Consider the following 13,290-nt stretch of genomic DNA (forward strand, 5'->3'; position numbering starts at 1 on the left):
TCCCCCCCCCCCTCTCTCTCTCTCTCTCTTTTCTACTGACACACACACATACAGTAGATCGCTTACTGGGTTGTAAGACTTCTACCTTCCTTCTTCCTCTGGGTTGAAGATGACCGTAAATCTCTCAACCCACCATCCTCCCATCTGCCCTCTCTCCCTGACCCTCTCCCCCCTCTTCTCTGACAGCCTGTAAGCACAAGGACCTCCAATCCTTCTCTCTATCTATCAATCTGTCTCTCTTCAGTTATTTTCTTTACATCTCTCTCCTTCTTCCCTGTCCGTTGTTGTGTTTCTCATGTCTTCATCTCTCTCTATCTCTATCTATCTCTATCTCTATCTCTATCTCTATCTCTATCTCTATCTCTATCTCTATCTCTCTCTCTCTCTCTCTCTCTCTCTCTCAGGTGAAGTGTTTGACATTTCTTCAGCGGAGGATTTGGTGACACCAGCACGACCACGGACTACCGAGGACCTGTTTGCTGCCATACACAGGTATGTTATGACACATAATGACACGTGTCCTACTGTATGTCTGTCAGACAGGTATGTTATGACATAATGACACGTGTCCAACTGTATGTCTGTCAGACAGGTATGTTATGACATAATGACACGTGTCCTACTGTATGTCTGTCAGACAGGTATGTTATGACATAATGACACGTGTCCTACTGTATGTCTGTCAGACAGGTATGTTATGACATAATGACACGTGTCCAACTGTATGTCTGTCAGACAGGTATGTTATGACATAATGACACGTGTCCTACTGTATGTCTGTCAGACAGGTATGTTATGACATAATGACACGTGTCCTACTGTATGTCTGTCAGACAGGTATGTTATGACATAATGACACGTGTCCTACTGTATGTCTGTCAGACAGGTATGTTATGACATAATGACACGTGTCCTACTGTATGTCTGTCAGACAGGTATGTTATGACATAATGACACGTGTCCTACTGTATGTCCGTCAGACAGGTATGTTATGACATAATGACACGTGTCCTTACCCTTCTAATATCTCCACCTATCTGAATCCTGGTCATGGGAACACACAATGGTGCACATTGTTTTTGTTCTTACCCAGCATTAACACACCTTTCCCTGCATCTGCGTCTCTTTGTAGCAGTTCAGTCTGGGAAGGCACACACGTTTGAGCACCCAGGTGTGTGGGTGTGGCATTGACATCAGGTAACACTGATCGGTGTGATTAGGGGCCGTAGTCCATTCCAGTCCTTTGGTGGATAATGTGTGTTATTGCTAGTCCCTCTGTAGTGAAACATGATGTTATAGCCAGTCCCTCTATGGTGAAACATGATGTTATAGCCAGTCCCTCTGTAGTGAAACATGATGTTATAGCCAGTCCCTCTATGGTGAAACATGATGTTATAGCCAGTCCCTCTATGGTGAAACATGATGTTATAGCCAGTCCCTCTGTAGTGAAACATGATGTTATTGCTAGTCCCTCTGTAATGGGACCACTGAATCAGTGGTTCACTGATTCGATGGTTCACTGATTTGGTGGTTCACTGATTTGATGATTCACTGATTCAGTGGTTCGCTGATTCAGAGGTTCACTGATTCGTTGGTTGAGTGATTCACCGGTTAGGTGGTAGTGGGACTATAATTAGTAATATAATGTTAACTTATTTATCTCCCTCCCTCCCTCTCTCTTTCTCTCCCTTTCAGGTCTAAGAGGAAAGTTCTGTGTCGCAGGAACTCTGAGGGTGAGCAATGCTGTGTCTTCTCCTCTTCCTCCTCCTCCTCCTCCTCCTCTCCTCCAATGACCCCTACAGGCCCTAGCCCCACCCCTCTGCGAACTCTAGAGGTGATAGGGTCCAGTAGAGTGAGAGGTCATAGGTCAGGGGTCAGCAGCAGCAGCAGCAGTGACAGCTTCAAGGCTCTGCTCCTGAGGAAGGGAAGTCGCTGCGACCCTGCAGCTCGCATGTCTGCAACCGAGAGACTCCGCATTACCGCCCCCAAACACCAGAGTCCGCCACCACAGAGACAGAGCTCACAGAGCCAGCCCCAATCAGACACACACTTGCAACTCCGAGTGAAGTCACACACCCACACACCTCAGCCCTCTCCACACACGCACCTAGACGTACCACAGCCTCAGTACAGACAGAGACCACAGTCCAAGTCCAGCTCCTGTCCCTAGACGTACCACAGCCTCAGTACAGACAGAGACCACAGTCCAAGTCCAGCTCCTGTCCCTAGACGTACCACAGCCTCAGTACAGACAGAGACCACAGTCCAAGTCCAGCTCCTGTCCCTAGACGTACCACAGCCTCAGTACAGACAGAGACCACAGTCCAAGTCCAGCTCCTGTCCCTAGACGTACCACAGCCTCAGTACAGACAGAGACCACAGTCCAAGTCCAGCTCCTGTCCCTAGACGTACCACAGCCTCAGTACAGACAGAGACCACAGTCCAAGTCCAGCTCCTGTCCCTAGACGTGCCACAGCCTCAGTACAGACAGAGACCACAGTCCAAGTCCAGCTCCTGTCCCTAGACGTACCACAGCCTCAGTACAGACAGAGACCACAGTCCAAGTCCAGCTCCTGTCCCTAGACATACCACAGCCTCAGTACAGACAGAGACCACAGTCCAAGTCCAGCTCCTGTCCCTAGACGTACCACAGCCTCAGTACAGACAGAGACCACAGTCCAAGTCCAGCTCCTGTCCCTAGACGTACCACAGCCTCAGTACAGACAGAGACCACAGTCCAAGTCCAGCTCCTGTCCCTAGACGTACCACAGCCTCAGTACAGACAGAGACCACAGTCCAAGTCCAGCTCCTGTCCCTAGACGTACCACAGCCTCAGTACAGACAGAGACCACAGTCCAAGTCCAGCTCCTGTCCCTAGACGTACCACAGCCTCAGTACAGACAGAGACCACAGTCCAAGTCCAGCTCCTGTCCCTAGACGTACCACAGCCTCAGTACAGACAGAGACCACAGTCCAAGTCCAGCTCCTGTCCCTAGACATACCACAGCCTCAGTACAGACAGAGACCACAGTCCAAGTCCAGCTCCTGTCCCTAGACATACCACAGCCTCAGTACAGACAGAGACCACAGTCCAAGTCCAGCTCCTGTCCCTAGACGTACCACAGCCTCAGTACAGACAGAGACCACAGGAGGAAGGCGGTGTGGGCACTGACTGAGCGCTTGTTCCCTCTCTCCTCCCAATCCTCCCCCTCCTCCCCCACATACCCTTCCCCCCCCTCTCTCTGGGGGTGGCGACCCCCCCGCTCCCCCACTCCCCCCTGCTCAGCCAGCCGAGGTTTTGCTCCCCGCAGCCGACTACCCAGCAGCCCAATGACTGCCATCTCGGAACAAGAGGGGGAGGGGGAGGGCGAATCACTGGAGGGCGAGGGGTCGGCCGAGACCATCGAATTGGCCCACAATTCATACAAGACTTTTTGGATTGGTCAAGCTCACTGAAGGACAGGCTGAGGCTACCAATGGCAGCCTTGATTGGCAGGAGTGCAGGACCATGGAGAGACACAAGGCCCTGTTCTCCCTCCCCCCCATCTCTCTCCCTGGAGGGCAGCGTATGGAGCACCAGAAGGGTCTCACTGGCCTGCTCATACCCAGTACAGAGGCTCCCGTCTGGGGCTAAGGGACTTTACGTATCCTGCACACATGGGGGAAACTGTTGGAAGTCAAACAATACTGGAACTGAAACATACTGGCCTCCAGACTGGCTGTTGTACGGGATGATTGTCTCTGTTAATAGATTACAGGACAGCGTGAATGTTGTTGTTTTCTGACCTGTTGCTTCAGTCCTCGATCTAGTTTTAGCATGTAGCGGTATACAGTTTGATGATTAAGAATACAACATTAAACTATATATTTTAAAAAGGTATTCCGAGGTTTCAGTTACCAAAGACAACATGTCACTCCCAGTGAATCGGCAGCAAGGGGGCATGTCTGAGAATGTGTCCTTGATTATGATTGTCCTGTTGTTTGGAATCATGATTGGAGGAATGGAATCTAAAGTTATCCTATATTTATATTATTTTTTACTGCTTAATCCTCTTTAAATACTCTGTTCACTTGTCATTTGACTATAAAAAAAATATATATAATCTAGTAAGTACATGCTTCACTGTACATTGCAGGGTTCTCATCTCATTTCTATAAAGTAACTTCTGTCTCCTTTATATTACCATAACTTAATACCTGGACTTTGTACATTTTATAACAGGTGATTTGGGTAGAGGGGTTGTGTGTGTGTTTTCTAGTGTATTCATTTGAGAACTGTGAAGAAAATGGGGCCCATTGTGTATCAGAGTTATCACCTGTGCTAGATATGCGGTTAGGGGTTAGAGGTAAGGGGTCAGGGGTAAAATGTGGAGAGATTGAGTATCTATGGAAGATATGACATATCTAGAGGGATGAAGTGAGGTGGGAGAGAGAGAGAGAGAGAGAGAGAGAGAGAGAGAGAGAGAGAGAGAGACAGACAGACAGACAGACAGACAGACAGACAGACAGACAGACAGACAGACAGACAGACAGACAGACAGACAGACAGACAGACAGACAGACAGACAGACAGAGAGAGAGAGAGAGAGAGAGAGAGAGAGAGAGACAGACAGACAGACAGACAGACAGACAGACAGACAGACAGACAGACAGACAGACAGACAGACAGACAGACAGACAGACAGACAGACAGACAGAGAAAGACACAGACAGACAGACAGACAGACAGACAGACAGACAGACAGACAGACAGACAGACAGACAGCGAGAGAGAGAGACAGACAGACAGACAGACAGACAGACAGACAGAGAGAGAGAGAGAGAGACAGACAGACAGACAGACAGACAGACAGACAGACAGACAGACAGACAGACAGACAGACAGACAGACAGACAGACAGACAGACAGACAGACAGACAGAGACAGAGAGAGACAGACAGAGAGAGAGACAGAGAGAGAGAGACGAGAGAGAGAGAGAGAGAGAGAGAGAGAGAGAGAGAGGTATTCTCTTAGAACCCTTAGTAGAACCCTTTTGGGTTCCATGTAAAACCCTCTGTGTAGAAGAACCAAAAAGGGTTCTTCAAAGGGTTATCCTATGGGGACAGCAGAGGGGTGGGTAGGAGGGAGGGAGGGAGGGACAGATTGAAGTGAAGGCTGAATATTGGCCCTGAGTCTTTGAGTTTAATAAAGTACATTATTACAGAACCCTGTTGACTGCTGTCTGATTTACACACACACACACCTCTTGTGTTATAATGGCACACACACACACACCTCTTGTGTTATAATGGCACACACACACACACCTCTTGTGTTATAATGGGGTGCAGCAGTTTTAAACGCAATGCTTTTGGAACTCTGCCAGCTCAGTATAGATTACAGTCAACATACTACCTTTCTATATTATTTATCTCTCTCTCTCTCTCTCTCTCTGAGTTCTCTCTCTCTCTCCCTCTCTCTGAGTTCTCTCTCTCTCTCCCTCTCTCTGAGTTCTCTCTCTCTCTCTCCCTCTCTCTCTCTGTCTCTCTATCTCTTGCTGTCTCTCTGTCTCTCTCTCTCTCTGAGTTCTCTCTCTCTGAGTTCTCTCTCTCTGAGTTCTCTCTCTCTGAGTTCTCTCTCTCTGAGTTCTCTCTCTCTCTCTCTCTCTCTCTCTCTCTCTCTCAATTCAATTTCAATTGAAGGGCTTTATTGGCATGGGAAACGTATGTTAACATTGCCAAAGCAAGTGAAGTAGATAGTAAACAAAAGTGAAATAAACAATAAATATTAAACAGTGAACATGTCTGAACAGGAGCTGTACAGGTTAGAGGTCAGGGGTCAGAGACTGTATAATAGCTGTGTGTGTGTTTGTGCCTTCATAATTGATTCTGTATTGTCACACACATACTGTATCTAATCAGAACTAATCATTGCAAACTGATTACTGTTGTTGTGAACTGCCTGCATCACCATGTTGATTCCCATTGCTACGCACAGACTTAATCCTCACTAACTGATGTCTAATTGTATTGTCTTTGTGAATGACGTCTGTCAATGCCCAGGGGTGCCAACACACACTCTCACACATACACAATGCCTGCCAAAACTCACTAATCCCAATAGGACCTCTGAGTGTAAGGCTTTAAACTATTAATTCATTAAGACTGTCTTAATGAACCCACTGTAAAGACTGTTCCGGTCTGCAGAGGACAGACATACAGTCTGCAGAGGACAGACATACAGGACTGAGGGAGTAAGAGAGAGGAAAGACTCACTGTCTTTGGGTCATGGGTGTGCAGAGGGGCATCACTGAGTCTGGGTGTGCAGAGGGGCATCACTGAGTCTGGTGTGCAGAGGGGCATCACTGAGTCTGGTGTGTGTGTTTCCTCTACTCATCAGCAGCACCATGCAACTCTTTAACAGGTGAGTCATCATCATCACAATCTCTCGACATCTATCTCTCTCTATCTCCCTCTCTCATTTCTCTCTCCCTATCTACCTCTAATTTCTCTCTATCTACCTCTCATTTCTCTCTCTCTATCTCTCTATCTACCTCTCATTTCTCTCTCTCTCTCTCTCTCTACCTCTCATTTCTCTCTCTCTCTCTCTCTATCTACCTCTCATTTCTCTCTCTCTATCTCTCTGTCTACCTCTCATTTCTCTATCTCTCTGTCTACCTCTCTCATTTATCTATCTCTCTGTCTACCTCTCTCATTTCTCTATCTCTCTGTCTACCTCTAATTTCTCTCTATCTACCTCTAATTTCTCTCTATCTACAGTCTCTATTTAGTTCTCTCTCTACGGTGTGTTGCTGTCTAACATGCCCATCTGTTCAGCTCTGTGTATGTACACTGTTAGAAAAAAAAAGATGCTATCTAGAACCTAAAAGGGTTCTTTGGCTGTCCCCATAGGAGAACCATTTCCATAAGAGGCTTCTACATGGAACCCTAAAGAGTTTTACCTCGAACCAAAAAGGGTTCTACCTGGAACCAAAAAGGTTTCTCCTATGGGGACAGCCGAAGAACCCCTTTTGAAACCCTTTTTCTAAGAGTGTGCTGTGTAGGGTACTCTACTCTGAGACCTATCGCACTTGAGTGACATGTACACTGCAAAATGAGTGACGTGTGAGTGGCGCAGTGGTCTAAGGCACTGCATCGCAGTGCTAACTGTGCCACTAGAGATCCTGGTTCGTATCCAGGCTCTGTCACAGCCGGCCACGACCGGGAGACCCATGGGGCGGCGCGCAATTGGCCCAGCGTCGTCCAGGGTAGGGGAGGGAATGGCCGGAAGGGATGTAGCTCAGTTGATAGAGCATGGCGTTTGCAACGCCAGGGTTGTGGGTTCGTTTCCCACGGGGGGCCAGTATAAAAAAAATATGTATTCACTAACTGTAAGTCGCTCTGGATAAGAGCGTCTGCTAAATGACTAAAAATGTAAATGTAAAAAATGTAAAAAAAAAAAAAATGACGTATTTACCTGATTTGTTTGATATTAATAGTTAAATTATATACTTAACAAATAGTAAGACATTTCTGTTCTACTAATGCTGTGTTTTTGAAAGGAATGGTTTCCACTCTAACTCCCTGCAGCTAATATGGGCGTAAGGACACTAGAGATGGCTTGAGCTGACATTTGATTTACAGCCTGCATTCCATAGACAAGATGTGGTGTGTTTAACTAGATAGAGAGAGCCTGGAGGAGCAGAGCAAAGGCCTCAGTATTCCTAATTATCCTGGCATCTGGGCCTCAGTATTCCTAATTATCCTGGGATCTGGGCCTCAGTATTCCTAATTATCCTGGACTCAGTATTCCTAATTATCCTTGCATCTGGGCCTCAGTATTTCTAATTATCCTGGCATCTGGGCCTCAGTATTCCTAATCATCCTGGCATCTGGGCCTCAGTATTCCTAATTATCCTGGCATCTGGTCCTCAGTATTCCTAATTATCCTGGGATCTGGGAAACTAAGACGAGGTGGGGTTAAAAATAACACCAGAGGCAGATAAGCAGGAGATGAACCCAAAGTGGCTTATGCATGGAAGGGTGGAACCAGCCATGACTAACCATTTTTAGGTCTCCTATATAAGATCTCTGTTTTTTCATTATTAGTTCAGGTCTCGGCAACACACACTTCAGAGTGCGCAGTCGACCAGCTTCATTATTGCAATAATTAATCGATGTTAAATAAAGATGATCGCTTGAATAGTTGTCCAAGTTTCTCTCAGTACTGAAATTTCCACGACACATGAAGAAGATACTGTATTTTATTGTTATATTACGTTTTTGGCACAAACCTGATTAAATTCCTAAACCCTGCGCACTATGCACTAGTGGAGATCTCAGTTGATATGGTCATAACTCTACCTTGCCCTATGATAGGCTAGGTGGAAGTTCCACAATAGTCACCACATATCAAATCCTCTCAGATCTTCACAAGTGTACAGGGCTCAGGGTTTAGGGAGCATGTGTACAGGGCTCAGGGTTTAGGGAGCATGTGTACAGGGCTCAGGGTTTAGGGAGCATGTGTACAGGGCTCAGGGTTTAGGGAGCATGTGTACAGGGCTCAGGGTTTAGGGAGCATGTGTACAGGGCTCAGGGTTTAGGGAGCATGTTTACAGGGCTCAGGGTTTAGGGAGCATGTGTACAGGGCTCAGGGTTTAGGGAGCATGTGTATAGGGCTCAGGGTTTAGGGAGCATGTGTATAGGGCTCAGGGTTTAGGGAGCATGTGTACAGGGCTCAGGGTTTAGGGAGCATGTGTACAGGGCTCAGGGTTTAGGGAGCATGTGTACAGGGCTCAGGGTTTAGGGAACATGTGTACAGGGCTCAGGGTTTAGGGAGCATGTGTACAGGGCTCAGGGTTTAGGGAGCATGTGTACAGGGCTCAGGGTTTAGGGAGCATGTGTACAGGGCTCAGGGTTTAGGGAGCATGTGTACAGGGCACAGGGTTTAGGGAGCATGTGTACAGGGCACAGGGTTTAGGGAGCATGTGTATAGGGCTCAGGGTTTAGGGAGCATGTGTATAGGGCTCAGGGTTTAGGGAGCATGTGTACAGGGCACAGGGTTTAGGGAGCATGTGTATAGGGCTCAGGTTTTAGGGAGCATGTGTAAACCCAGTGAGCTAACATTACTATTAAACCCAGTGAGTTAACATTACTATTAAACCCAGTGAGTTAACATTACTATTAAACCCAGTGAGTTAACATTACTATTAAACCCAGTGAGTTAACATTACTATTAAACCCAGTGAGTTAACATTACTATTAAACCCAGTGAGCTATCATAGCTATTAAACCCAGTGAGCTAAAATTACCTCAGCAACAGCAGGTGAGGCGTGCTTATCAAGTTGACATGAGTCAGTTCTACGGAGGTGAGGTGACGTCGACCTGTCTGTCAGGGATTACTGAATCTGATAGAGATTGGCCTGTGTAATCTGGACCAGATTAGGACTTCCTGAGACCTCAATGGACCCAGCAGTCTCTACAGTATCTGAGCCATGGGATTAGTAGCATCAATAGACCGTAGCAATGGTTTTCAAACCGCACCTTGGAGACCCCCAGACGTTTCACAATATTGTTGGTGCCCTGAACTAGCTGACCTGATTCACCTATTCAAGGTGTTGATAACTAGTTGACAAGTTGAAACAGGTGTGCAAGCTCCGGAATAGATCAAATACATGGATTGTCTGGGGTTCCCTGAGTAGAGGTTTGAGAACCACTTTTTAGACTGGGTATCAGACCTGCTTCTCACAAAGTTCTACATGAAAGGCTTAAATCAGAGAGTTCTGTACGTCTAACAGTGAGATATAATGTCCTGCTTCTCTGTCTGTCTCTGTTTCTGTCTCTGTGTCTCTGCAGCCGTCTGCTCTGGTCTGCTCTGGTCTACTCACCTGAGGTTTCCTGCAGTTCTGAGACGTTCTAAGAGACCACCCTGTCATTCTCGGACATTCTCTTGACACCGAGGTTCTCTTTTACGTTTTCTGACGCTCTCCAAGAAGTTCTCCAAGACGTTCTCTGAGTGGTTGTGTCATGGAGGTTCTGGCCCGTCTGTTCCCATATGGTAAGACCCTCGCCGGTCTCAAGGCCTCGCTACTGCACATGCTCAGATGGAGCGACCCCGCGGCCGACGCTTCCCGCCACGCCACTGCCCACATGCCGGTCATCACCCACGGAAACCAACGCTACCATGGCAGCAACCGGTGGGGGGTGCTTCCGTTCCGACTGACGTACTGGAGCCCCATCAGGAGATGGTCAAATGTTGCCATGGAGAGCAGGGGGTCAGCGATTGCCATGGAGAGGAGAGGGTCAGCTGTGGCCATGGCGAGGAGGGGGTCAGGGTTCAATGCTCCGTTCACATCCATGTTGGCAGGGATGACGGGCCTGGCCCCCACTGGCTGTGGAGCTGCACACTATGACACACTGTTCACATCTCTGATATGCTGACTCACACATCTCTGATCCACTGTTCACATCTCTGATATACTGTTCACATCTCTGATACGCTGACACACACATCTCTGATACGCTGACCCACACATCTCTGATACGCTGTTCACATCTCTGATATACTGTTCACATCTCTGATACGCTGACACACACATCTCTGATAAGCTGACTCACACATCTCTGATACGCTGTTCACATCTCTGATATACTGTTCACATCTCTGATACGCTGACACACACATCTCTGATACGCTGACTCACACATCTCTGATACGCTGTTCACATCTCTGATACGCTGACACACACATCTCTGATACGCTGTTCACATCTCCGATACGCTGACTCACACATCTCTGATACGCTGTTCACATCTCTGATACGCTGACACACACACATCTCTGATACGCTGTTCACTACTCTGATACGCTGACTCACACATCTCTGATACGCTGTTCACATCTCTGATACGCTGACTCACACATCTCTGATACGCTGTTAACATCTCTGATACGCTGACACACACATCTCTGATACGCTGTTCACATCTCTGATACGCTGACACACACAACTCTGATACGCTGTTCACATCTCCGATACGCTGACTCACACATCTCTGATACGCTGTTCACATCTCTGATACACTGACTCACACATCTCTGATACACTGTTCACATCTCTGATACGCTGACACACACATCTCTGATACGCTGTTCACATCTCTGATACGCTGACACACACATATCTGATACGCTGTTCACATCTCCGATACGCTGACTCACACATCTCTGATACGCTGTTCACATCTCTGATATGCTGACACACACATCTCTGATACGCTGTTCACATCTCCGATACGCTGACTCACACATCTCTGATACGCTGTTCACATCTCTGATACACTGACTCACACATCTCTGATACGCTGACACACACATCTCTGATACGCTGTTCACATCTCTGATACGCTGACACACACATCTCTGATACGCTGTTCACATCTCCGATACGCTGACTCACACATCTCTGATACGCTGTTCACATCTCTGATACACTGACTCACACATCTCTGATACACTGTTCACCTCTCTGATACGCTGACACACACATCTCTGATACGCTGTTCACATCTCTGATACGTTGACACACACATATCTGATACGCTGACTCACACATCTCTGATACGCTGTTCACATCTCTGATACGCTGACACACACATCTATGATACGCTGTTCACATCTCTGATACGCTGACTCACACATCTCTGATACACTGTTCACATCTCTGATACGCTGACACACACATCTCTGATACGCTGTTCATATATCTGATACGCTGACTCACACATCTCTGATACGCTGTTCACATCTCTGATACGCTGACACACACATCTCTGATACGCTGTTCACATCTCTGATACGCTGACTCACACATCTCTGATACGCTGTTCACATCTCTGATACGCTGACTCACACATCTCTGATACGCTGTTCACATCTCTGATACGCTGACACACACATCTCTGATACGCTGTTCACATCTCTGATACGCTGACACACACATCTCTGATACGCTGTTCACATCTCCGATACGCTGACTCACACATCTCTGATACGCTGTTCACATCTCTGATACACTGACACACACATCTCTGATACACTGACTCACACATCTCTGATACACTGACAAACACATCTCTGAATCACTGTTCACATCTCTGATACGCTGACACAAACATATCTGATACACTGTTCACATCTCCGATATGCTGACTCACACATTTCTGATACGCTGTTCACATCTCTGATACGCTGACTCACACATCTCTGATACACTGACACACACATCTCTGACACACTGTTCACATCTCTCATACGCTGACTCACACATCTCTGATACACTGTTCACATCTCTGATACGTTGACACACACATCTCTGATACACTGACTCACACATCTCTGATACGCTGTTCACATCTCCGATACGCTGACTCACACATCTCTGATACGCTGTTCACATCTCCGATACGCTGACTCACACATCTCTGATACGCTGTTCACATCTCTGATACGCTGACTCACACATCTCTGATACGCTGTTCACATCTCTGATACGCTGACTCACACATCTCTGATACGCTGTTCACATCTCTGATACGCTGACACACACATCTCTGATACACTGTTCACCTTTCTGATACGCTGACACACACATCTCTGATACGCTGTTCACATCTCTGATACGCTGACACACACATATCTGATACGCTGACTCACACATCTCTGATACACTGTTCACATCTCTGATACGCTGACACACACATCTCTGATACGCTGTTCACATCTCTGATACGCTGACACACACATCTCTGATACGCTGTTCACATATCTGATACGCTGACTCACACATCTCTGATACGCTGTTCACATCTCTGATACGCTGACACACATATCTCTGATACGCTGTTCACATCTCTGATACGCTGACTCACACATCTCTGATACGCTGTTCACATCTCTGATACGCTGACTCACACATCTCTGATACGCTGACACACACATCTCTGATACGCTGACACACACATCTCTGATACGCTGTTCACATCTCTGATATGCTGACACACACATCTCTGATACGCTGTTCACATCTCTGATACGCTGACTCACACATCTCTGATACGCTGTTCACATCTCTGATACGCTGACACACACATCTCTGATACACTGACTCACACATCTCTGATACACTGACACACACATCTCTGAATCACTGTTCACATCTCTGATACGCTGACACACACATATCTGATACACTGTTCACATCTCCGATATGCTGACTCACACATCTCTGATACGCTGTTCACATCTCTGAT

The 13,290-nt window shown here is 47.1% G+C and overlaps 1 protein-coding gene across 1 annotated transcript in view; it reads left to right on the forward strand.

The window, feature by feature from the left end:
- Positions 1 to 4,482, forward strand: part of LOC121539724 (NHS-like protein 1) — a 48,335-nt gene extending 43,853 nt beyond the window's left edge. Inside the window, exons 10-11 of the mRNA XM_045206109.1 lie at positions 405 to 492; positions 1,696 to 4,482. Coding sequence (XP_045062044.1) covers positions 405 to 492; positions 1,696 to 2,170 — 563 coding nt within the window. The 3' untranslated portion in view covers positions 2,171 to 4,482. The remainder of the gene's footprint in view (positions 1 to 404; positions 493 to 1,695) is intronic.
- Positions 4,483 to 13,290: the final 8,808 nt, after the last annotated feature.

Source organism: Coregonus clupeaformis, chromosome 21 (genome assembly GCF_020615455.1).
Source record: "Coregonus clupeaformis isolate EN_2021a chromosome 21, ASM2061545v1, whole genome shotgun sequence".
NCBI lineage: Eukaryota > Metazoa > Chordata > Actinopteri > Salmoniformes > Salmonidae > Coregonus > Coregonus clupeaformis.